This window comes from Trachurus japonicus, chromosome 5, assembly GCF_045865225.1.
Source record: "Trachurus japonicus isolate A0001 chromosome 5, Traja_1.0".
In the NCBI taxonomy this organism is placed as follows: domain Eukaryota; kingdom Metazoa; phylum Chordata; class Actinopteri; order Carangiformes; family Carangidae; genus Trachurus; species Trachurus japonicus.
This window is the reverse complement of record NC_140911.1, coordinates 18,116,745-18,142,218: the sequence shown is the minus strand read 5'-3', so window position 1 is coordinate 18,142,218 and position 25,474 is coordinate 18,116,745. Positions and strand designations below refer to the sequence as shown.

Genomic DNA, 25,474 nt, shown 5'->3' with positions numbered 1-25,474 from the left:
GAACTTAAAGACAACAAATTATATTAAAAAGCTTTTATTTAAATAATGCATGAACAATAGATACAACACAAAAAAGTTAGAAAACCTAATGTGGCATAGTCTTCACAGCGTGTGGAGTGTAAAAAAGTGACATTGAAATGGAATGATATTGAGAACTCATATCACAATATCTTGACCATGTATTGATATGGATGGACTTTATACTGATTAAGTTAATGCAAAGTTGAAACAACAGCAGTCATCTACGTATATATCGCGTCTGTCTTCTTCAACACTAGACTGCGGTTTCCTTTAATTCTTTGACAAGAGATGAGCTGCAGTGTTATGAAGCAGAGCTGCTGCATTCTCAGCGGTGAGTGTTATTAAACGTTGCAGCTTGGCACTGCTCAGCCCTGGCACGTGCTCAGGTCGTGGGCCTTCTTTCGAAGTTTTGACAAAAGGTCTTGAAGCTTTGTGTCGAGTCCGTCCAGCTTTGTTGACTTCCGGAGGATCTCATCCTGAAGCTGGCGCAGGGAATCTGCCTTACCTACAGTATAGAGAAAGATAAAAGGACAGGGAGTGACAACGTGGTCTGACAACACTGCAGTCACGACCTCGCAGGAGAAAACAGTGAGCCAATCAGAAGAGGGGATCAGAGCCACCTCTCTTCTGATTGGCTGGCACTGATCTGTTGTTACTAGAGCTCTACAGAGAAGCCTGAGAAAGGTGATGTAAAACTACATCAAGATAATTTCTGGTTCTTAAAGGGATAGTAGCATTTTTTAAAAGTGGGGTTGTATGATCTACAAATAGCCCCTAAGTACTTTAATTGCAGTAGAAGACTCTCTGCACTCCTCCCGTTAGCAACGCCAGCCCATAATAGCCCGGCCCAGAGATTTACAACATACAGTGTTGTGAACAGACCCAAAGAAACGGCCTATTTTCACGGCCTAAAAGAGGTTTTACATGAAAAAAATTACACAGTTCCATTGATCCAAATAAAAACTGCGTTTTTCCTGCACTTTGAAGGGCTGGAAAAAATTATATTATATTATATATATTTTTTTTTTTTTCAGGTAAAACCTCTTTTAGGCCACGAAAATAGGCCGTTTCTTTGGGTCCATTCACAACAATGTATGTTGTAAATCTCTGGGCAGGGCTATTATGGGCTGGCGTTGCTAACGGGAGGAGTGTAGAGAGTCTGCTACTGCAATTAAAGTACTTAGGGGCTATTTGTTGATCATACAACCCCACTTAAAAAAAATGCTACTATCCCTTTAAAACCTCGAATATATCTTCCAATGGATGAACACTTCAAAGATAAAGTATTGCACCTTTAACGCAGCTCTTTGGTTTGAGGCTGTGTGACACTGTGATAGACTTGTTGTGGTAGTTTTGCAGTTTTACCTTCCAGAGCGTTCACCATGTCGTTAGTGGTGTTGCCCAGAGCTCCAGCGTCCTCCTTTAACTTTGCTATCCGCTCCCCCACTGGTCCTGCCTCTCCGTCAGGCCCGCTGGGTGGAGCCTGATCTTTAAGACGAGCCAGCTGCTCCTCCAGAGAAACCAGGTCCTGAACAAACACATATTCATATTAGGACATTTATTTCAGGAAACAACTTTGCTGTACATGTACAGTATGCTCTCCACTCCACTCGAGGCCTTCAACAAATGGCGTTGATGGCGGTTCCCACATGTTTCAACAAAGCTTTTTTTCATGATTTTAATCACCGATAGTAAATGTAGCCTACATACACTCAAACACTGTTAAAGCAGTACTAAAGAACTTTCAGTTTTGGTTGAGTTTGGCGGCGCCTGTGGACCAAAGCGGTAGTGTTTTGCCTGAAGGAAGACTCCATTTCCCATGAACACTAGCGTGAAGCCCTGTAAATATCCTGCATTAAAATGAACAGAAGACATCAAAACTAAGTTTCTGTTTCCAGTGGATCATTTCAAAGTGAAAACACAAACATAATCCATTGCTAAAGTGCCGTTTTGCCTGTTCCCTCCTTGTGAAAGTGAAACTTAAGTGAGAGCAGGGTTCCTACCATGCTCCTCAAAGCTGCTTAGTGCCAGAGAAAGAGATACAGACCATAATGATACAGACCCCCTCAGGCCACGACAGAGGTGTCATTCAACTTGTTGTAAGCCGATGTATCATCACAAAAGTTATGAAAATATTTTATGATGGTTGAAAAGTTCCTTAGTGTTGGTTTAAGTCTCTCACCTCGTTTGCAGCTGTAGCTTCACCCTCAGCTCTGTCTGCATCATCCTGGGCGTCCTGAGCCTTCTGCTTTCCATTCTTCACCAACTCTCTGAGCTCGTCCAACTGCGGCTTCATCGGCGCCACCAGATCTGACACATCATCCAGGGCCTTCTCTGCTGGGGTCAGCTGGTCCTTGGCCTGCGTAAAAGAGAATCGCTCTAAAACTCAGTAATGCTAGACAATAAATGAAGAAAAAAAAAAAAAGAAACTCCTGTCCTTTAATGTTGAAAGGAGAATGCTTCAAATGTTCTATTGCTCCTTCATTGAAAGCATTCTTTCTTTTTGTATTACCTGCTGGTTTGGCAATGCCACAGAGGCACAGAAAAAGAGGGTTAGAGAAATTATAACCATATCTAGTAAATTGCTGCGCATTACTTTGCCATGTATGGAAGGCATCTACAGAGATAGGATAGAGAAAAAGGCAAGGAATATTATAGGTGACCAAAGGCACCCCCTTGCCCACTCATTTAACCCTCTTCCATCTGGGCGACGATATCGCCCCCCTCTGTTTACTAAAAACAGAGCTAAATTTTCTTTTGTGCCCCAGGCCATTAAATCCCTTAATAATAATCGATAGTCACTGTTAGTGTTGGTCAGCTCATAGCCTGCTCAGCTGGTCTGACCAGGTTAAGGCTGCGATAAACATAAAGCTGACCCACTGATGACGAGTGTTAATGATGAGTGTTAATCTGTGTGAAAGTTGTACTGTGCTGTTTTTATCTGTGTTGTTGTTGTTTTTTAGATGAAATGTCAAGTGATCTGCTGCAACTCAATTTCCCTACGGGGACAAATAAATTACTACTACTACTACTAGACAATAAATGAGCCACCCTGCTATTTTCTGTCCGATGTGTCCACGGAAGCCTACCTTGGTCAGGGTGTCGTTCAAATTGTCTATCAGATCCATACTGTCCTGCAGCTTCTCCTCCAGGTCAGACAGGGAGCCCTCTGTAGATGTAAAGCCCTCCAGCAGCCCATCCACATCAGCCTTTACTCCCAGCGCAGTGTCCCTGTGAATATGCAACCACAGAAAACGTCAGTGTGATTTTTATTGACTTATATTATATTATATTGTTATAGTTATGTTTGACACATGTAACAGTGTGTTGAATATACTTCAAACAATGCTGTTGGAGTGTGAAATAAATGTATGAAGGTGCCAGCCTGAACAACAGCTATGATTATTAGAAAAGAGAGCAATAAGGATAATCAACAGGGCCGATTATCGAGACTCAACAAACAAATTTTCTCATAAACCTACAGATCTTGAAATTTAATGATCTTGTGGACTATAAAACTGCTCAAATTATGTATAAAGTAAATAATAATCTGCTTCCAGATGGTGTCCAGAGGATGTTTCAGACCCGAACCAGTAGATATGAACTAAGAGGGACTCATGTGTATACAAAAGCAAAAGTACGAACAAATGTGAAACAAAGATGTGTATCAATTACAGGAGTCAATCAATGGAATAATCTAGAATTAGAAATCAAACTGTGCAACACACTTAATAGATTCAAAAAGTTATTTAAAAATAATATTATTAATAAATATAAAACTGATTTATAAATACCAGTGTGCTTATAAACTGCTGTATGTAGAATATGCAGGGTTTTTTCTTTTTGTTGTTGCTCTGTAAAAACTTTTTAAATTGAGTGAACGGAAAATGTTAATTTAAGAAGGGTAGGCAAAATAAGCTGATGCTTCAGCCTCTTACACCTTTTCGGTCAAAGTAAATTGTTTTGCTTGTTGTGTTTTTGTTCTGATTGGTTTCGTTTTGTATTTATACCTTTATATTTGTCTATTGTATTTGTTTTTATGAGACTGAAATAAACATACTAAACTAAATTATGCCATGGTTGTGAAGGAGTGTGACAGCCCACCTGGCATCCTGAGCCTCCTTCAGCAGCTCCTTGGCCTTTTCCAGCTGTGGCTCGGCGTCCTCCAGGACGGAGGCGCTGTCTGGGAGATTGGCCGCCAGGTTCTTCAGATCATCCAGCTTCCTCTTCAGACTGGCCAGGTCGAGAGGCAGCTTAGCCTTCATGATCAAGTCGCTCACCTCCTGAATGTCGCTCAGGTTGGTGGACGGGTCTGGACATGGAGAAAACACAGAAATCAGTCACTGATACTGGGGCCAAGGGAGCCTGAAACTCCCCCTCAAAGCCAACTAGAGAGCAATCTGTACCTGTCAGGAAATCTTTGAGGTCTTTGACGACATCTCGTGCCTCTTGTAAGTCAGCATCCAGCTCATCTCTGGTCTTCTTCATCTTATTGGCCAGTTTCTCTGCTGTGTCTCTCACCTGATTGGTTGTGTCCTGTGTTTTCTGGAGCTGTAAGGAGATTAAAGTTAAATCATTGATTGATTGATTGATTGATTGATTGATTGATTGATTGATTGATATCTTTATTTCAATCATGTAAACGACAATGTAAAAAAAAAGAAAAAAAGAAAGATAAAATAATAATATAATAAGGAAATAAGTGAACAGCAAAAATGTATACACAAAAAAAGTAACATCTCATAAGCAACGCAGTTTACATGAGCGAAAGAGGAAGAAGTATAAATTTATCTAATCCTACCCCTATAATTTTAACTATATGTTCTAATTAAACATTTTACACATTACACATTTTAATCCAAATAGTAAGTAAGCAAACACCTTGTGTGAATTCAATGTACCTCTGGAGAATCATTTCTTTATGTCTCTTTTTAAACATGATTACACTCGAAATGTTTTTGATTTCAGTTACTCATATTATTCCACAGTTTTACTCCACAAATGGTGATACAGAAACTTTTCTCATCATCACAATGTAAACATTAATAATACAGAAAAAAAAAAAAACCCAGCCCAGAGTGTCCTCTCACCTTCTCTGCAGCCTGTGTGATCTTATCAGAGAGACTGTTCAGTCGGTCCTTCACGTCTTTCGAGTCGGCCTCAGCCCTCTTGCCCAGAGGCAGTGCACCCACGCACTTTGCACCCTTCTCACAAGTGGGGGTTCCCTCCGGTGGACACAAATCATCGCCATCACACTGCCGAGGGGTGCACGGCTCGGAGCGAACACTGCCGCATACCTGAAAAACAAATTAACAAGACAATTTTTGCATTTGTTCTGCAGTGACGATGCATAAATAAATAAACAACTAGACATCAGCAGAAATAGATTTGCTTCACTTATTCACTTATTGTAGAGTAAAGACAAAGTGGCTTTAGAAAACAGAATCTCAGTTTTTTTTAAGTGTTTTTGTTTACAAGGGACGGATGTGATGTGATACAGATTTATATCACAGGCAATTTCTTCAAGCACAAGTCTGCAGATCAAACATCGCAGCATCACGTCGATGGGGTCAGGTTTGGTAGTTACCTGTTTGGCGACGGGTGTGAGGTCGGGTCTGGAGGCCATGTTCTGGTTCAGTTTGTCCAGGTCTCGGGTGTTGTGTGGCTGCACCTGGTTCTGAAGGTCCTTGGCCTCCTCTCTGTTGTCGGCCGACTCCCTCACCGTGTTCTTGGTGCCGTCGACTTTCTTAGCCGCGTCTGTGGATTCGTCATAGGCGTTCTTGATGGCGGTGAATGCTCCTGATGGAAAGAGAAAAACTTATAACATGAGTGTCACTGTTGGGGTTAATTTTACCATGTCTTATTGTGGGCAGTAGTCGAGTTGAGGGGGGATGAGGGGGGATGGCATCCCCCCTGAAATAAAAACGATCAAAATCATCCCCCCTGAAAAAATGCCACCCCCCCTCTCCACCCCTCCCCTTTTCACATTCAACGTTGGACATATAACTTGTAATTATAGGCTGTCAAATCAATTTTAACGGCGTCAATTTCTTTTTATCTATTGATAGTTGATTTCATTAAAAAACATTTGCACAAATCAAGCCTATCCACTTTTCCATGTTGATAAAAGTATTAAAATGATAATTCAAGGGATATTTAGGCTATAATAGATAAAAATGTGCGATTAATTTGCGATTAATCACGAGTTAAGTATGACATTCATGAGATTAATCAGGATTAAATATTTTAATAGATTGACAGCCCTAATTATTTCATCATTAGAGAGTTGAATAAAAGAAATAATAAAATCTGAGGGCACAAATAAAAAAATTCAAATAAACTTGGCTTGATTTGATTTGAGAGAAGTCTTATTTTCAGTGTTTTGTTTTGATATCATTTTTTTTAAGGTGGAAAAAAACCCCATCCCCCCTGAATTTTCTTTACAACTCGACTACTGATTGTGGGAACCACTTGAGGGCGCTCTTCTATTACATTGTGTGTGTGTGTGCTGCTGACCTTTACTGTCAGGGCTGATGGAGTTCTCCATGGCGTCCTTCTTGGCTTTGTACGTCACAGTGAGTCTGTTCATCAGATCCCTCAGTTTGTCCAGCTCCGAGTCCAGACCAGGAGTTTTTTCCAGAGGTGAAAGGTCATCGTTGACATTGTCCACCTGTTTCCTGTGAGACAACAATAAGAATTGTCCAGTTAGACTTCAGTGATGACGAGTTCTGGCTGTGTTCACTTTCTTAACCCTAGAACACTAACGTCGGGTGATTTTCACCCATGAAATTATTGTTTCATAATTTTCATTATGTTGCTGTTGTCTGAGTTTCATGTGTACCTGTAGCTTCATACTGCTCACTGACGTCATTGAAGATAGGCATGTTACCCTGCTCCCATCCCTAGTTTTTTCAGCAGGCACATGTTAGTGTTTATGTATCTAAATCTGGCGACCGTTTCTGGTGATGCTGAAAATGTTTCTTTTTTCTTTTAACTCCACCAAATAAGTCTCAAATGTCCCACAAATGGGTGGTCTGAAGGACAAAGTCCCAGCTCCATTAGTTTTTTTTTTAAGGAAGTTTTTGTTAAAAAAAACAAAAAAAATCACAAATTGTGGACATTTTTTTATAGGGTCACCATGATACCTTTTTTTTCATTTTGTGAAACATTGTATAGTGGAAAATTAAGGAAGTGTACTTCAATTTGCCATGTATTGTTGTATTTTAATATACTTTGGTGAGAAAGTAGTTGTAACGTTAGTGTTCTAGGGTTAATCGGATCTTAGTTGGTGGATCTCAGCAGACACTCACCTCATCCTGGACAACTGGGACAGAACATCATCGATCTGCATGGCAGAACTGAGCGGGAGGTGGATGGAGTCCCGGATTTGCTTCAGACTGGCTTCGAGGGCCACGATGCGAGGCCCGAATTTTCCAAGATCTGGAACACCAGGGGAAGGGAAGCGGGGAGAGAGTCTCTCCAGAGCCCGGCTGATGTTCTGTCTCTGTGCGTCCATGCTGAAGAAGCAGGAAGGACACGTCTCGCAGGCAGGAAAAGAGTCACAGCGTCCTTTACCGCAGGTGTCGCACCGAGTCCCGATGACGCCTGGCCGGCACAAGCAGGCGCCCGTCTGCTGGTCACAGACCTCTGGGAGGGTTCCCTCAGTGTCGCACTGACAAGCTGCAGAGAGATGACAATATAAGACACATAGAAAAACAACCACCTGCAGCTGTATATTGGTAAATATAACTTTTAGTTATTCATAGCAGTGCAAGTGATTAAATTATATCCTTAGACCTACCATTGTAACACAGCTCAATTAGACATTACTCCTAGGACCTTCTAAGCACTTTGATGATTGTAAGCACTTTATCTCATGACACGGTTGCACTTTTGTACTACTGTCGTACTACGGCTGCTATTATTATCTATTGTACTGTAAACTGACTGTTGTAAACATGCTTTTGTTTTTATTTATTGTATTTTGTACCAGGGAACATCTATGTATGGGACAGCGGATGGAAATTAGCCTGTGGCTACAATCCGGCTTGTTTACGATGTTATGTTTCGTTCATGAACTTGCACTGTCCCACTTTAAAGGGATAGTTCACCCTAGAATGATATTTCGCTCATTATCTACTCACCCTCATGTTGACTAAGGGCTGGAAGAAGTTTCAGATTCCTCCGTGGCTTCTCTGAGTTACAGGGGGTCTCGGCATAGCAGTGCATGTCCATATAACGGTTGCAAAGGGACACCAGAGCTCTTCGTAAAAAAACACACACAAAAAAACATCCAAATACCTCCATGATGCTCGTATGTAATGTCCGTCTTGTGCTGAAGCCCCAAATTGCGTAATTGTCCCGAAAAAAATTAAATAAGTCTATATTTTAAGCTTGTTTGTAGCGGAAGCTTCTCGAAGCTCCTCTTCCTGGTCCGTCCAAATCTCGCGTGATTCGCAGTAACCGCACTGACGCATGCTGACGCCGGCGCAAATCACGCGAGATTTGGACGGACCAGGAAGAGGAGCTTCGAGAAGCTTCCGCTACAAACAAGCTTAAAATATAGACTTATTTAATTTTTTTTGGGACAGTTACGCAATTTGGGGCTTCAGCACAAGACGGACATTACATACGAGCATCATGGAGGTATTTGGATGTTTTTTTGTGTGTGTTTTTTTACGAAGAGCTCCGGTGTCCCTTTGCAACCGTTATATGGACATGCTCTGCTATGCCGAGACCCCCTGTAACTCAGAGAAGCCACGGAGGAATCTGAAACTTCTTCCAGCCCTTAGTCAACATGAGGGTGAGTAGATAATGAGCGAAATATCATTCTAGGGTGAACTATCCCTTTAAATAAATTGAATTGAATTGAATTGAAACAACCAAAAACAGGTCTATGATCAACAACAGAAAAATCAAAGATGGCTGACTCACGTCGGCAGCCTACGAGAGGGTCTCCGTATGTGTTCTTCGGGCACTCTGTGCAGGTTTGGCCTCCAAATCCTGGTCTGCACTGACACTGACCTGTCTCCTGGAGAGAGGGAAACAAAATTTAGTGTCAAAGCCATTTAAAGACAAATTAGATATAAACTCTGTTTTATGAATCCTTCTATCTTTATCCAATGGGCTTTATGCACAGCTCCACTACTTCCTGAACTTAAGGCAGCTCCTTTATTTCCTGATTAATCCTGATTAAACTGATTAGTGTCTGAGTAGTCACAATGGTCAATGGTGGGTTAATCAGTTTGTCCAATAATGTAAGACAGGAAATAAAGGAGCAGCCTTAAATTCAGGAAGTGGTGGAGCTGTGCATAGAGCCCATAAGGGTGAAATCAACATCTGTCTCAGGTATTCCACCTCTGCAAGGACCTTATCAAGAAAGACCATTGGTTTGTTGACCTCATTTGACTTGAACACTAGTCATTACAACAACCATCAATGGCTTTGATAACAAACATCTTCAGGATCGTGATGTTGCAGCGTCCAGGAGGTCGGACTCGGACTCGTACCTGGTTACAGGTGTCGCTGTACGACCTGGTGGGGTCACAGCCACAGGGTTGGCAGCGTCCGGTCAGCGGTGATTTCCAGTAGCCTTCTGAACAGGCTTCACAGGTCAGGCCGTGGAAGTGGGCGCGGCAGGGACACTGTCCGGTCACTGGGTCACAAACATCTGACAGAGACCCGTCTGGAGAGCAGGAGCACTCTGGAGAACAGGGGCAACGTTAGTTAGAGTTAGACTGGACACATTCACACAGACAGGGGTGAATCTTATCAATGGAAGGAGCTGAAGGTTTGAATAGATTTTGAGATGACTCACTGGTGCAGCCCAGAGGGTTGGAGGCGCTCAGGCCGTAGTATCCTCTCTTACACCGGTCGCAGCGGGGCCCATCAACATTCACCTTACACCGGCACTGACCCGTGCTGTCGTCACACCGGCCCTCGTTCACCGTCCCCTCGGCGCTGCAGACACAGCCTGAAGGCAACACAACACAATACAAATCAGGGCCGGCCCTAGGATTTTGGTGGCCCCCTAAACAAGATTTTTGTTTGTGGCCCTGCACTCTTAAGCGCAAACACTAAATCACTGGTTAAAACTGAATACAGACGTGTTTATGCCCTCTGAGGTTTGAGGCCATTTTCTCGACTTTTACATATTTTCTTAAATGTATCTTTTTAAGATACTTGCAGATGTAACAATATTCAAGTGTTTTATGTCTAAATATTAGAACCTCCGCTGTAAGCACACTGAGGCCAGTTTGTCCTAGAACACTGTAGAAAGAAATAATTTAGGCCAAATGCTGAAAATTTGAGGTCTGCTTTTTGAAACATTTCAAATCCCTTGTGAAAACACTCCTTCAGTCATGAGAATGAACTGTTTTGGTGCTTGAAATAGGATATGAATACAGTAATTATAGATAAGTGTAGAAAACAAGTCTAAAATGAAATGTTGTAAGATTGCTTTTTGAGCACAAATGTTGTCATTCTGCCGTTCTATTTTCACCAAATATGAGATAAAAGAAGCTGAATATTGACTTCAAATTACATATAAAGCTCATAGCTGCACGTGCAGACCTCAGGATGTTTAAATGACTTGAATGAACCCCGGTACCTTTCTGATCATGTGGCCCCCCACCTAACGGCTGTGGCCCTAAACAACCACATAGAGTGTTTATGCCAGATACAAATCATCGTCACAAATCGAACCTCAGTGAAAATATATCATTTTGAATTTCAGTTGATGAGCTGCTGCTTACGTATGCAGGCATCTGGACGGTCCATCCGGCTGCGGGGGTTTGGCTGGTATCCAGGGGCACACTGGTCACACTTGGGCCCTGTGGTGTGGTGCATGCAACCCTCACACACACCGCCGCTCCTCCGCCCGCTGGCCTCGTACACCGCCTGGTCAAAGCGACAGCGCTGGGCGTGGTTGTTGCACTCGCAGCCTGAGGAGAGAGGACACATTAGGAGGTTAGAGAGAGAGATTACATAGACACGGGTGTTCAAAAGTGGTGAGACGGGTCGGGTACAGGTGAGGTCTTACGTTGGCAGGTGTGGGTGTTTCTCTCTTCTGCAGGTCTCCAGGGCAGATCGTTGTAGAGATCAGCGCAGCGCTCACAGTTCACACCTGCCGTGTTGTGTTGACAGTCACACTGGGGGTTCACCTGCACAGATTAATTAATAGGAGAGACCTTTAACACAACATTGGATTGGTATTGGATCCATTCACTCAGCTGCCCCAACACACAAACACACACACACACACACACACTGAAACCCCATAGTATATCACTACACATGAAGTTAGAAGTTTGGATGAAGTTCAGAACAGATTTAGAAAATTTCACTTCACAATTGAATAAAAATTAATAAAAATGTGAAACATGTGATTTTTTAAAAAAAAATATTCAAATCATTCAGATTTATTTAGGCTACTTTAAATACTGTCCATCAGTCTTAAGGTAAAACTGAAGATAGACACAAAACCTTGTCACACAAAGTAAAGCCACACTGCCCTTTGTAAACAAGAGCAAATTTACTGAATTCACAAATAAATAATTATAATAATACATACAAGTATGAATTATAGTTGTGCAACTGGAGCAGAAAATACAGAGTTTAGCCTAGACTGTTGATCCAAGTCAGTACAAAAGCAGGAGGCAGAAGAAACAACAAACACCTGCTGTGTGTACCCAGGGCCGTTGTATAGGGGAGAAAGGTGATGATAACTCTAGAGGCCCAGCGCCCAGTGGGGCCCATAAAAAACCCCAGTAGTCTAATATTTGTATGACTGATTTATTCTGCGTAAGACCCTGACTAATACTCATAGTACACTGTAAAAACTCAACATCTTTCCAAGAATATTTGTCTTATTTCTTGTCCAAATGTCTCATTTCTAGTCAAAGCTAATCTCTTTCCACTTAAAATAAGACTCATAACCTAAAGATTAACTTGTTTTTAGATCATTTTCACTTGTTTCAAACACATTTTCACTTGATATAAGTAGAAAAATCTGCCAGTGAAAACATGTTTTTTGTGCTTGTAATAAGGAAGAAAAACTTGTTCCACTATCAGATTTTTTCTACTTATTCCAAGTGAAAATATGCTTGAAAGAAGTAAAAAGTGTCTAAAAACAAGCTACTTTTAATATGATGTGTCTTATTTTAAGTAGAATGAGATTTGTTTGACTAGAAATTACATTTTGACTAGAAATAAGACAAATATTCTTGGTAAGATACTTGAGTTTTTGCAGTGTAATGCTGCATTAGCATCAAAACAAAGAAGGCTAAATAAAAAATGATAATACATAGGCTACGTAGTCTAAGAAAAAAAAACTGGAAAAGTTAGGGGGAGGGGCCCACTTTAGTATTCTTTAAGGGGGCCCAGAATTCCTAGCAGCGGCCCTGTGTGTACCTGTATGGTGTTGGAGTGGGGATGGCCGTAGGTCTCTGGCAGACAGCGGTTGGCGTGTCCGTGGCAGAAGCAGCTGCCCATCACCCTCATCTCCTTCAGGGCATAAAAGTGACTGAGAGCTCTGCCCGGCAGACGTGGGACATCGCCCAGCTGCGTCAGCCTCACCCTGAGGCCGGTTAACCCTGATACATCTGTGAAGGAGACGGATGGATGTGAGTCAGGGAGTGTAAAACATTTAACCACCATGGAGGTCTGTAAAATCAAGTTGATAGGAATGTGTCTTGGTTTTTGCTCTCACAGAGAAACAATACAGTACTCCCACCACATACACCACAATAAATAATACATACAATGCCGTACAATGCAATGTACGGGGAGGACGATACCCCGCAGCAGCGTCACATTCAGCATAAGTGCCAGTGCGAGGAGAAAGTGCAAGTGATCAGTGCAAATTCAAATGTATGATGGCTTGGAGGTAGGTGCTGTCTCTGAAACGAGATGTTCTACATTTAATACTTCTGTATCTCCTGCCTGATGGGAGGAGATTAAAGAGGTAGTGTGCTGGGTGAGAGTTGGCCTTTCTGATGAGTCTAGTTGAGTAAAGTGATGTAAGTGAGGGGAGTCTACTGCAACTGATGATCTTGGAAGCTCGGCGCACTACAGTACCTACCCTCTCTGGCCGGGTTTTATCCTGTGCGGTTGTGTGACCGTACCAGACCAGCATGGAGAAGGTGAGTATGCTTTTTTTTAATTTTATTTTTCTTATTTATTTATTTAGCACAAACAATATCATATAAATAAACAACATGAACAATCAGCATTACTGGGATGTGCATAGGGGAGGTATGAAACCCAAGAGGGCTTATATTATATGAAAACCTCACCCTTAAAACTGTTTTCAATGGTAGACCTATAGAAGTGGGTCATAGCTGGTCGACTAACCCTAAATTTCTTGAGCTGCCGCAGGAAATAGAGTCGCTAGTGGCACTTGAGAGAGGGAGGGAGGGGGGTGGCCTTCTTTCTAAAATCAACAACCAGCTCCTTAGTTTTTGAGATGTTGCTCACTAGCTCCTCTACTTCACTGCGGTAAGCGGTTTCGTTGTACAGTAAAGTGTCTGATCCAGAAGAGACGACAGAGACACTTACCTTCAATCTTCTGGCTGTCGGGAGCCGAGACGTAAGCGTACTGACGGAGAGGACTGAACTGAATCTGAGGAGAAGACAAATTGACATATTCTTTAATTCTTCAGAATGCTGCTTTAAAAAATCGATAGGGTTTATCTAACAAAACAAAAGCTGTTTGTCCTCACCGTGTGGTCCTGGTAGGGGTTTGTTTCAGTAGGGGGCAGCGTGTAGCAGTAGGTCCGATCCAGGGTCAGAGGTGTCGAGGTGGGGACTCCAGGAAAAGATCTTGGGCAGTCTGTGGACAGGTAGAGAGCGGGTTCCCACGTCCTGCCGTTGTCCACCGTCCTCTCTATGACCAAAGCACTGGGACGAGGACCCTGCAAACAAACACGTGTGAGTATTACAAGAAAAACATGTTGCAGTGTTCATCCGTTGGTTTTGTAATTAGGCGGTTCAGTGGCGAGCACTGTTGCCTGGGGTACACCCACACTTGGTTTGCTTTGCATTCATTTATTTTATCCTTTATCCTATTTATATTGTCCTATTTATATGTAAGGTGTTTGCTTACTTAGTTTTGGATTAAAATGTGTAATGTGTAAAATGTTTAATTAGAACATATAGTTAAAATTATAGGGGTAGGATTAGATAAGTTTATACTTCTTCCTACTCCTTTTCGCTCATGTAAACTGCGTTGCTTATGAGATGTTACTTTTTTTGTGTATACATTTTTGCTGTTCACTTATTTCCTTATTATATTATTATTTTTTTTTTACATTGTCGTTTACATGATCGAAATAAAGGTATCAATCAATCAATATTGTTATGACACGTGTTTATCTTCTTTGATTGATTTCTTGTTGTCTTGTGGTTGTTAAATGAATAAATACATAATGTAAATATAGTGAGTGATGTGTTTCTACTAAATATGGTCAGTAAATAATGATCAAATAAAGTATGTTATATAATATACAGTTCTTCTTACTAATTGAAGCACTTAAAGATGCAACATGCTGCAGACTGCAGTGTCCTACCTTGAAGGTGAGCACCAGGTTGTCAAGCTGATACAGGTTGTTCAGGTCCAGCTCCAGAGTGACTGGACTCTCCTCTGCAGGGCAACACACAGGCACAACAGGTCAACAGATGTTTGACAGATGTTTGACAGATGTTCACAGGTATAGACATTTATTTAAAACTGATCTTCACAGAATCACTACTATTGTTTCTTCTCACCTTTCCTGGACTGCCACCATCGGTCTGGTGCGGATGTAGACAGGACTTCCTGGAGAGTGTGGGCCAGAGGACCGTTTGGGTTTCTGGAGTCACACGGACAGCACTTCATCCTCCGCTGAGAAGCAAACAAACAAATATATTATATTTTGTATATTTTGTAATTGTGTCACTGCACGTGTCCTGAATCTGACCCCTGGACATCTGGGCCTGGAGATAAGATGTGTCACTGAGCAGGTCGCGCACTGGCAGCAGAGGATCAATACGCCTCAGATCGATCGGGAACCCTGATCTTTCACAGTCCTCATTTTACACTTATACGGCAAACAATGCTTGGATTGGACCGGTCAATAACGTGGCACAAACTTTGCCCCAGTTAAAGCTGTGGGAGGAACTTGTGCTGCCCCATTTAAATCTGATTGATCTGTGAATATCGGCTATAATCACTTAACTGTAAAATACAAAATATTTTCTTATACAAAATCTTCAAGTGATTGTTGACTGACAGAAACAGACAAAGCACCTGTGCAAATGTGCATGCACACTTACAAATACACACACACACACACACACAGGGATCACAGCTACGTGCTGTTTGTGCAGTTTGCTCTTGGACAACTCAGTGCTCACATCACTTACAGCTTTCCCCCAGCTGAGTCACTCTTCAGCCCCCCGCCTCCCACACCCTCCCACCCTGGACTCAGCTGGCACACTGACTCAGACCATGGCTGCCATGTCTGCAGGGATTAGCTCCCTGCTTGTTACAACATCGTGGCCTCCGCTGAGTTTTCTCCTCCAGCGACGTGTCTCAGATCACTCACTCAGCAACATCAGAGCTGATTTACAGTCACTTAGATTGTTGTTTGCTCCGACTATTGACGTCCTTCAGTGTGTTTACTACTTCTACTTACTTTTTCTTTAAACCTTCATGCACCACACTCCCCTGTCTGTAACACAGCCTTTACCTCAACTGATACTTGATTTATTACCACATCACTGTACGACTGCAGCTGACATGAATTTTGCAATTTTGACACATATCTTGGACTACCCACTTCTTCATATTTTGTAATTATTATCATGTATGTGTAAACTGTTCTCTTATCTATCTATCTATCATATTTAAAAGATCTTATTCAGCAAAGATCCTGTGGTTTATACTTTGTCTTATTTAATAGTACAATGTCTGATCACATGCAGATAAATCACCTCAATTCATCTTGAATGAGTGAATGAATAGGGTGTTAATCAGTGACAATACTTCTCCATCACAAATATATGGAGTACCGAGTGGTCTGACGTGTGGAAGAGGCTAAAACATGTTGAACATGATGAAGGAACAAACTGTGAGTTGATCACAGTAAACAGTAAACAACTGCACAGACAGACCAGACTGAAGCTGCATGAGACTCTATCACTGATTTAGCTCTGCCTGCACATCATTACACAACAATGACAACTGTAGGGCCCCTTCAATGCCTGTAAAGTCATGTTATCTCAATCTTTGATATATATTACAGCTTTACTTTCTCCTCCATCTTTGCTCTAACTGATGATAAATGATATAAAAACCATGATCAGATGATTCTGATGCTACAGCTTCCCCTGCAAGTTGCAACAAGTGTTAATAAACAAAGTCTATACCCTTTCTGCATGAAAGTGATGTAATAATAATCTATCCAGTAATCTTGTAGCCAGGTGCAGGTCCAGGTGTCTATCCAGATCCAGGCCTGTGGCTTTCAACTATAGTGCATCTCTTCAGAAACAGCTCAGAGGTTTAAAGAAACTTTATCTTTGAATTATCGCTGTCTTCTCTTTCTTCAGGGTCAGAGCCGCGTCAGTCAGATAAAACTCAGCAGATAAATTAACACTCAGTCCACAGATACAGACACAGACTCCTGCCCTCAATCCCCCTCCGACCCCTGATATACCGCAGCCATTTCTCTATCATTTAACTTGAATGCATTAAGTAAGTAAATATGTTCTTATTGCAACAGAACAAATATTATCTAATCTGAGTGAAGCATGATGGGAAGATTCTTCTCAACTTAGCGAATGTAGGTAAAAAGTGATGTGGTGTGGAGGTTTGAGGCTGTTGGCACCGTGGTGTCACCTCAAACACACACTCACTGTTTGCATTTGGTCAGCACAGCTGGCACATCCAGTCTGCATCAGTGCGATGTGGATCTGATCTGAGTGCAGGTGTAAAGTCCATAGTGGACATCATGATAAAAATAGAGACTGCATTGGCACCAAAGGAGGTTCCAGTTATACTTTAACTCAACTACCTGACTGTAACTACCCTGCAACAAGACACCTGCAGCAAAATCATACATGTATATTACATGCACAGGTGCATGTTTAGATTATAAGTATAGCATAAAACTACCTTAAATGGAATGTATATAGGGATCAAGAGGGTCTGTGGCTGGATTCTGCTGGGTCTGTGATGTGTTACAGATGAAGACGATGATAAAGTTTATTCTGGTACATTATAGATTTTCCCGTTTATCAGTTATATAGCAGAAACTGATTGATGATATTAAGGAGTAATGAGTATGAATTAGATTTGGCTAAATAGTGAGCTGGCATCAACAAATGAAAACTTTGTTATAACTTGTAACTTGTTGATTTATAAAATGTTAACAATTGTATTAGTAACCTAATAATAACCCATATGCATTCTTTATAAGGGTATAGTCTCATTATTAAGAGGTACCACTGATAAAAAAAATTACATACATAATGTTAAGGGCAGTGGTTTAAATGCGGCCTGTGTGAGTGGGAGTTAACCTTGGTCACTGCACTGAGATCTGTGTGGACATGATGTTGGCACTTTAAACTTCAAACTTTACTGTTGCAGTATGATAAAAAAAAAAAAAAAAAAAATTCAAGGACATGATCATAGACCTGTCAACATTACAGCAATCAACTGTTGTTTTTTGTTGTTTTTTTTACCCATGTGTAAACTTAGCAGTGCCCAGATTTCCCAGTACTCATTCTAGATATAGATCTTATTCAACTCTTTTCAGTCACTTAATTATCTGTTGCAAAATTCGGATACTTGTAGCAACATGATGAAAACCAAACAAGGCTTTTCTTTTTTTTTATTTTTTTTTTACAGGTAGTCAAGCATTAGCGTATGTTATGTGTCAGCTCTGTGATGCAGCCGAGGTTTCCTGCCCCTCCCTGTCTGGACAGGGTGCGGCTCAGGTAAAGGAAAAAAAAGAAAAAAGAAAAATCAATCAGTGAGTGAGGTGTGGAGTCCACGCCTCACACAGCTATCTGTTCCCTGAGGCGCAAATAATACTCGTCATAATAGTTGTTTGGAGACTGTATAACTGTCTACTTTCACTGGTTTGGGAATAAAACTTTTCTTTCTTTTTTTTCAGATCATAACACTTCAAATCAACATGTGGAAACTTTTACTGAACAACAGGATTTAGGCATAATTTACTTCACCGACTTCAATACTACTTTCATAATATAAAATGAATGGCAGTATTAAAACCTGTTCCAGTCCATTATAGTAAATGTGTATATGTTTTTAAAAAGTCTACATTCACTGGATGTTCAATTTAAAGATTCAAACTAGTTCACTTGATTTAGTTTCTAGATTTCATAATAATGTGTGATGAAGGGAAACAAGTATTTCTATTTCACATTACAGACACTTTTCTGCTTTTTTGTGCCAAAATAAAAGTTGCAGCAACACAGATTCGACTCTTTCACTTATTGTTTCAAAATCTGGTAATTTAATATCTCGTTTTTTTTTTTTTGCTGAGGCAGCGGTGGGCTGGTGACTGGCTTTGCAGACATTGGTCAAAGAGTACAGTTGCAACACGATGCTCTGGCACTGACATCAGACTGTTTCACAAGTGGACAGCAGGCAGCCAAACCCAAACCCGCCACAGCCACAGCCACGTCTGTCTGCTCACCCTGACCTCTGCAGCACTCGGCCCCACAGCGAGAAGCCACGCGTGGCCCGGCTGAACACAGCTGCATGGCCCAGGCAGCGATATACCAGAGGTGATGATCCAGTCTGATTAATCTTATCTCCTCACTGTTTGCTCTGTTTCTCAAAGCAAATATCAGGTTGAATTCACATTTGGGTCTCTTCATTGGTCAAGATAAGTTAAAGCAGAAGTAAGTGATATTTTTGTGTTAATATAAGTCTTAAATAGTTATATCTTCCGACAGCAATCACTTACATAGAGTGTTTGGTCTGAAACACGGGTCTGTCAGTCACTCTGCTCTGCTCTGAGCCCAGGAGAAAACTTTTCTCGTATCCTACAAGTTTTTATCCAATGAGGAGAGAGAACGGCATGCAGGGCTGTGTGTGCAGCCAAGGGACTCCGTGAATGTGGTGACGTAGGGACGAGGACTGTTATGGTGCGTTCAAGGAAACTCGTAACTCGTGTTTTTCTGACCTGTGAAGTCGTACCAGTTCGATCTGGTACGAGTTCACGGGTCGGAAGTTACGAGTGGCCGTTATAGTGACTTTCACAGGTAAAACAGGTCGGAAAAACACGAGTGGGTTGCCTGGAACGCTATAAAGTCGTAAGTCGTGACTTGAAGCTGTAACTTACGGTTTCAAAAGCCTGCCTGGAACGCAGCATTAGCCAAAACGACCGGATCGCTTACTTCTGCTTTAATGTATGTAAAAGGTAAAATATAAAGTGGAACAACACTGTCAAGTCTTTAAGTGTATAGTGTAATTGTAAAACTTTCAGAGCTCTGGTTAGTTATTCATGATAATTAATCATCAATCATGTGATTATACATTATTTATTTTTTGTAGTAGGACAAACAGACAGACCTAAAGTATCCTATTATAAGTCGTAAGTCGTGACTTGAAGCTGTAATTTACGGTTTCAAAAGCCTGCCTGGAACGCAGCATTAGCCAAAACGACCGGATCGCTTACTTCTGCTTTAAGATTTGATCCCATTGGCTTTGACTTTCTATCTTTGATGCAGATGAAATACAAGGTTTCTTTCAGACTACAGTCCTTCCTACCTGTTGGTACGGGGTGCAGTAGACCTCGGAGCCCGTGAGGCCGCAGGTGGAGGAGGAGCGGAGCTGGTGGGACCGGCCCAGGAGCAGGTCTTTGCTGGGGGGGTAACAGGCCCCCCTGGAGCAGTCGTTCTGGGCCTGTGATACTGCAGCTACGGCTGTGAGGAGGAGGAACAAGAAACTCTTTCATCAACATCAACTCAATATCGTATTTATCATCAGAAAAAAAAAACGATCCTTTAACCACGATCCAGAACAGGGAGGCTATACTCTCTACATGTTTGAGTACCTGGACAAATCAAAACCTCTTCTCTTCTGATTGGCTGACACCATCTTCTTGCTACTAGAGCTCAAGAGAGAAGCTGCAGGTGAAGATGTAAAACTACACTGAGAGGGTTTTTGGCTCTTAAAACCCACAAATATCTTCTTTTGGATCAACGCTTCAAACGAAACACAGGAGAAAAGGAAAATATCGAGCTTTGAATAAAAATAGCCTCTAGATTTCAGATCAATCCTGTAGCAGTTACAGTTGTACTAATCTGTTGGTTATTCCAGTTATAGACAGAAACAGTTGCTGCTGGATTAAAATGCCAAGCTACATTACATTAAACCTTTAAGAAAAACTGAACTAGAACATTACTGTACCTTCCTCAATGCAACTTGTAATAGCTCCCCTTTTAGCTAACAAGGTTTTGCCTAATGTTTAATCCTTAGATTTTCCCAGCTGATGGTGCTGAGTTTCATGTTTCAATCTGTTCTCCAAAACTCAAAAAGGTACTTTTGATGTAATTTGGAGAAGTCACAATGTCTAGAGCTGTTACAGTAACTGTGTATTTAGGATATTTCCCCTAACGTCCCTGTCAGAAGCAGACTGATGAAGTCCTTTCAGGGCTTTTTAAACATGTGCCATCATGACCAAGAGGAGAAAGTTCTCATTCCAGCCAGTCACTTGTTTCATAAGATCTCCTGCTCCCAACTAGAAAATGGAGCGACCGACCGGTGTTTCTCAGATTTCTATCAGAAAAAAAGTCAAAATGTAGATGAAAATCAAAGTCTTACCAGCTAGAAGTAAAAGTATCCTCATGTTGTGTTCCTCTTATGTAAAAGTCTGGAGCAGAGAAGAAGACAAAAACCAGAAAATCAGTAAAACGAGTAAGAGAAAGCTGATAACGGTGTGTGTGTGTGTGTGTGTGTGTGTGTGTGCAGGTGAGACTCACCTGGTGGTTGTTTCTCTATCAACTACTGTGTTCTGTTTTGAAGTGTACGCCGCTGCCTGTCTGCTTTATAAACACTGTCTCACCTGGCCGCTATGATACAGTGTGTGTCAGAGTCACACCCTTCATCACCGCACCCTGTACTCTATGAATCAACACACACACACATGGAGACCCAGACACACAGTCAACACTAACACACAGTCAACCTATACAAGGGCTAAATTAGCTGTGATAAAACATTATTATGAACTAAAACTGAGCTTTAACATGACGATATTTTACATTTAATTATTTGTTTCTTGTTTCATCTGCAGGTTGAAATGAATTCTGGGTACCAGAGGATGAACCTTCATAACTGGACTCTCAAAATATGAGAATTGATGGAGAGAAAAAAAGCTATAAATTCCAGTAACTTATTACTTATATGAGACGGTACGTAATTTGCTAGCTCAATTGCCTTATGAGGAATGTAACTAGTCGCTGTTACTGATTACAGATTTCCAGTAAAGTACCCAACACTAGTGTAGTGCTAGCATTTAGTATTTAGTATCATGCTGCTTTACCATGATAAACCTTACACCTGCTAAACATCAGGATCTTAGCTTTGTCCTTGTAAACATACAGTATTACTAACACACTGATGTTTGCATTGAGCTATATCGCTGTGTCATGAGTCTTTTTCTGGAACTGACAGGTAAAATCATGTTTTGAAACTGTTTTATTCACAAACCACTTCTTGGGTACAATTAACCGAAGACAAAAACAAACAACCAAAAACAGGTTCTCTGTACTTTCATGAATATAGACGTGGCGAATTTGCCCAATATGGCCTACAGTATTATACAGTAATAACTCATATCCTTGAGCTGCATAATAAACATTATCATAGAGCTATGCAGGGAAGATTCACACATGTATTGTTTTGGAGTGATATCATCACTTTTTTTTAATTATTGTGGGTGTATTACATGATAATACCCTGAAGTTTTCCATCTAGAAAATGAATGGGACAGGAAACATTGTTACACAGACAAACTCACTCATCCCCCCTGGACACAATACACAGTGTTTAGGGCAGCGTCTTTGCCAGGCTGTGGTGTGTGTGTGTGTCCTGCTCGTCATCTGTGTGTAAAGAATCAGTAGCCTGGGGGCCGACTGAACACACATGTGTTTTTCTCCATTCTCCTCAGACGTACTGAGTAAGTCCGGGGTGTGTCCTCTGACTCAGCAAACACGCACATCGGCCGCTGTGCACATACAACCGCAGACAAGTTCAATCACGTCTCCAGGTGCTGTGTTATTCCTTGGAAACATCCCGGGCCTGGCGTGTCCTGACTTTCAACACAGGACCAAGAGAACACTTAAGACCGTTTCTGCTATTATTTACTAAACGACCTCTGAAGTTACGTTTGTGCCTGAACGTGTCTGTAAAGACTTTGATTTTGTTCATGTCTCTCCACGTTATTTTGTTGTATTACTGTATCTAATTTCTTATAGAAAAAAGAGATTGTGCTCTTGTAAAAAAGAAAATAAAAAATCCGATTACATCATAGGTCATTTGTTCATCTTATTCCAGGGTGACCAACCCTGCACAGCACGAATTTTGATTATCTCAAGGTTTGTTTTCTTTTTTCTTTTTAAATTACTTCTAGTTTTCAAAAGACACCACTGCAAGACTGATGCTTTTATAAAAGCTCACACTAACAATGATGTAGAAAGACGGGAGGCTTTGACTATTGAAGTGCACGAGCCGCATCATCCTGTGAAAACCAACAAATCTTTAATGACAGGGGGGCTACAACGAAGTGAAAGCTACATTAAGGAACTGGTTTTTGTCTTCTCTGTCAGATGGCCTTCTCAATAAAGAAATCTACACCTCTAAACCCTCATATTTATACAGTATATCTATTGTGCTTCATTAGGGTACATTTCAACTAAATCTAAAAACCAAGCAAGCAAAATCCCCATGGCAAGCTCTGAGGGCACGGGTGTTTGAAATTAGATTATTGGGAGCAGTGGCGTGCACAGACTTTTTGAAGGGCAGGGGCGAAAAGGAAAAAAAAAGGCACATAATAGCGCGTCCTCGCCACTGAAGAGGGCACTTTATCACGCGTTTTGGCTGCCAAGAGGCCACTTTAGCACATGTTTTGGCCCCTAGATGTGGCTCCTAGAGGGCACTTTCAGGTCTGCCAAGTTTCAGAAAATTACAAGAGTGAGACTGTAGCGACATGGTGCGTTTGGAAAAAAATTTGACCTTTTTTAACATCGATTTGGCCTGTTTTAACACGTGTTTTGGCCCCCAAGAGGGCACTTTAGCACGCGTTTTGGCTTCCAAGGGGGCACTTTAACACGCGTTTTGGCTTCCAAGGGGGCACTTTAACACGTGTTTTGGCTCCCAAGAGGGCACTTTAGCACGCGTTTTGGCTCCTAAAGGGCACTTTAGCACATGTTTTGGCTCCTAGAGGGCACTTTCAGGGCTGCCAAGTTTCTGTAGCGACATGGTGCATTTGGAATTTTTTTTTGCCTTTTTTAACATCGATTTGGCCTGTTTTATAATATTGATACCTTAAGACTCAAAAACGTCTATTTGGCCTGTTTTAACACGTGTTTTGGCTTCCAAGAGGGCACTTTAGCACACGTTTTGGCTCCTATAGAGCACTTCAGCACGCGTTTTGGCTTCCAAGAGGGCACTTTAACACGCGTTTTGGCTCCCAGGGGGCACTTTAGCACGCGTTTTGGCTTCCAAGAGGGCACTTTAACACGTGTTTTGGCTCCTAGAGGGCACTTTAGCACACGTTTTGGCTCCTAGAGGGCACTTTAACATGTGTTTTGGCTTCCAAGAGGGCACTTTAACACGCGTTTTGGCTCCCAGGGGGCACTTTAGCACACGTTTTGGCTCCTATAGAGCACTTCAGCACGCGTTTTGGCTTCCAAGAGGGCACTTTAACACGCGTTTTGGCTCCTAGAGGGCACTTTAGCACACGTTTTGGCTCCTAGAGGGCACTTTAACATGTGTTTTGGCTTCCAAGAGGGCACTTTAACACGCGCTTTGGCTCCCAGGGGGCACTTTAGCACACGTTTTGGCTCCTATAGAGCACTTCAGCACGCGTTTTGGCTTCCAAGAGGGCACTTTAACACGCGTTTCGGCTCCCAGGGGGCACTTTAGCACGCGTTTTTGCTTCCAAGAGGGCACTTTAACACGTGTTTTGGCTCCTAGAGGGCACTTTAGCACACGTTTTGGCTCCTAGAGGCCACTTTAACATGTGTTTTGGCTTCCAAGAGGGCACTTTAACACGCGTTTTGGCTCCCAGGGGGCACTTTAGCACGCGTTTTTCAACAATTGGGCCCCCCCCCCTGTGCACGCCACTGATTGGGAGCATCCCAAATGTTTGTGGTGTTTATCAAAGACCAGGGCAATCAATAAGTAATTTCTCCTCCTCCTCCTTCTTCTTCTCCTCCTTCTTCCAAGTTTGTGTTCAAGACATAGGAGTCATGAGTATAGGAATCACACCCCCACTTCCCAATCTAAAGTCAAGGGCATTACCCACTGAGCTATCCAGCTGGATGTGTTGAGCCCTCCAGAGATGGTGGCAGCCTTCTCATCCGCGCCCTTGGGCTATCTTTGAGATGTATCTAGAACTTTATAATCATTAAAACATACATACTGTAGGCCACTCAATCAATTTGGCAAACTTGAAGTTGCCAAAACTAGTCAGGTTGTGCAGCTGGTGTGTAAACTGCTGGATACTTTGGTCTTTAAACCAGGTGTTATCATTTAAAACATACAGTTTATCCTCTGTGTCAGGGACTAAGAACAATGATTGAGATACGTCATTACTTTATCGATGTGTGTGACCAGATTGAACTTACATGAACCACATGTACTGTAGCTGCTGTAAAGCTGAATTGTACTTGTCCGCGTCATGACAACTCACCAGCTGATCCATGCAACCTGAACTAAATGGATCACACAGCAGAGGAGCAGGGCCGTTGCTAGGAATTCTGGGCCCCCTTAAAGAATACTAAAGTGGGCCCCTCCCCCTAACTTTTCCTTTTTTTTTCTTAGACTACGTATGTATTATCGTTTTTTATTTAGCCTTCTTTGTTTTGATGCTAATGCAGCATTACACTGCAAAAACTCAAGTATCTTAGCAAGAATATTTGTCTTATTTCTAGTCAAAATGTAATTTCTAGTCAAAACAAATCTCATTCTACTTAAAATAAGACACATCATATTAAAAGTACCTTGTTTTTAGACACTTTTTACTTATTTCAAGCAGATTTTCACTTGGAATAAGTAGAAAAAATCTGATAGTGGAGCAAGTTTTTCTTCCTTATTACAAGCACAAAAAACTTACTTTCACTGGCAGATTTTTCTATTTATTGTGAATTTAAGTGAAAATGATCTAAAAACAAGTTAATTTTTAGGTAATGAGTCTTATTTTAAGTGGAAAGAGAT

At 41.6% G+C, this 25,474-nt stretch overlaps 1 protein-coding gene across 1 annotated transcript; it reads right to left on the bottom strand.

The window, feature by feature from the left end:
* Positions 1 to 20: 20 nt before the first annotated feature.
* lamb3 (laminin subunit beta 3) lies at positions 21 to 21,157 on the bottom strand. Its single transcript, XM_085776592.1, has 23 exons — positions 21,016 to 21,157; positions 20,858 to 20,906; positions 19,802 to 19,956; positions 14,788 to 14,902; positions 14,589 to 14,662; positions 13,743 to 13,934; positions 13,579 to 13,642; positions 12,433 to 12,623; positions 11,063 to 11,183; positions 10,776 to 10,964; positions 9,839 to 9,994; positions 9,531 to 9,724; positions 8,956 to 9,052; positions 7,332 to 7,701; positions 6,538 to 6,698; positions 5,609 to 5,820; positions 5,112 to 5,318; positions 4,428 to 4,572; positions 4,126 to 4,333; positions 3,111 to 3,252; positions 2,204 to 2,380; positions 1,387 to 1,549; positions 21 to 526 (listed from the first exon to the last, which is right to left on the bottom strand). Exons 2-23 carry the CDS (start codon positions 20,880 to 20,882, stop codon positions 387 to 389), a joined length of 3,498 nt encoding a protein of 1,165 aa, XP_085632718.1. The 5' UTR covers positions 20,883 to 20,906; positions 21,016 to 21,157; the 3' UTR covers positions 21 to 386.
* Between the last annotated feature and the right edge of the window lie 4,317 nt (positions 21,158 to 25,474).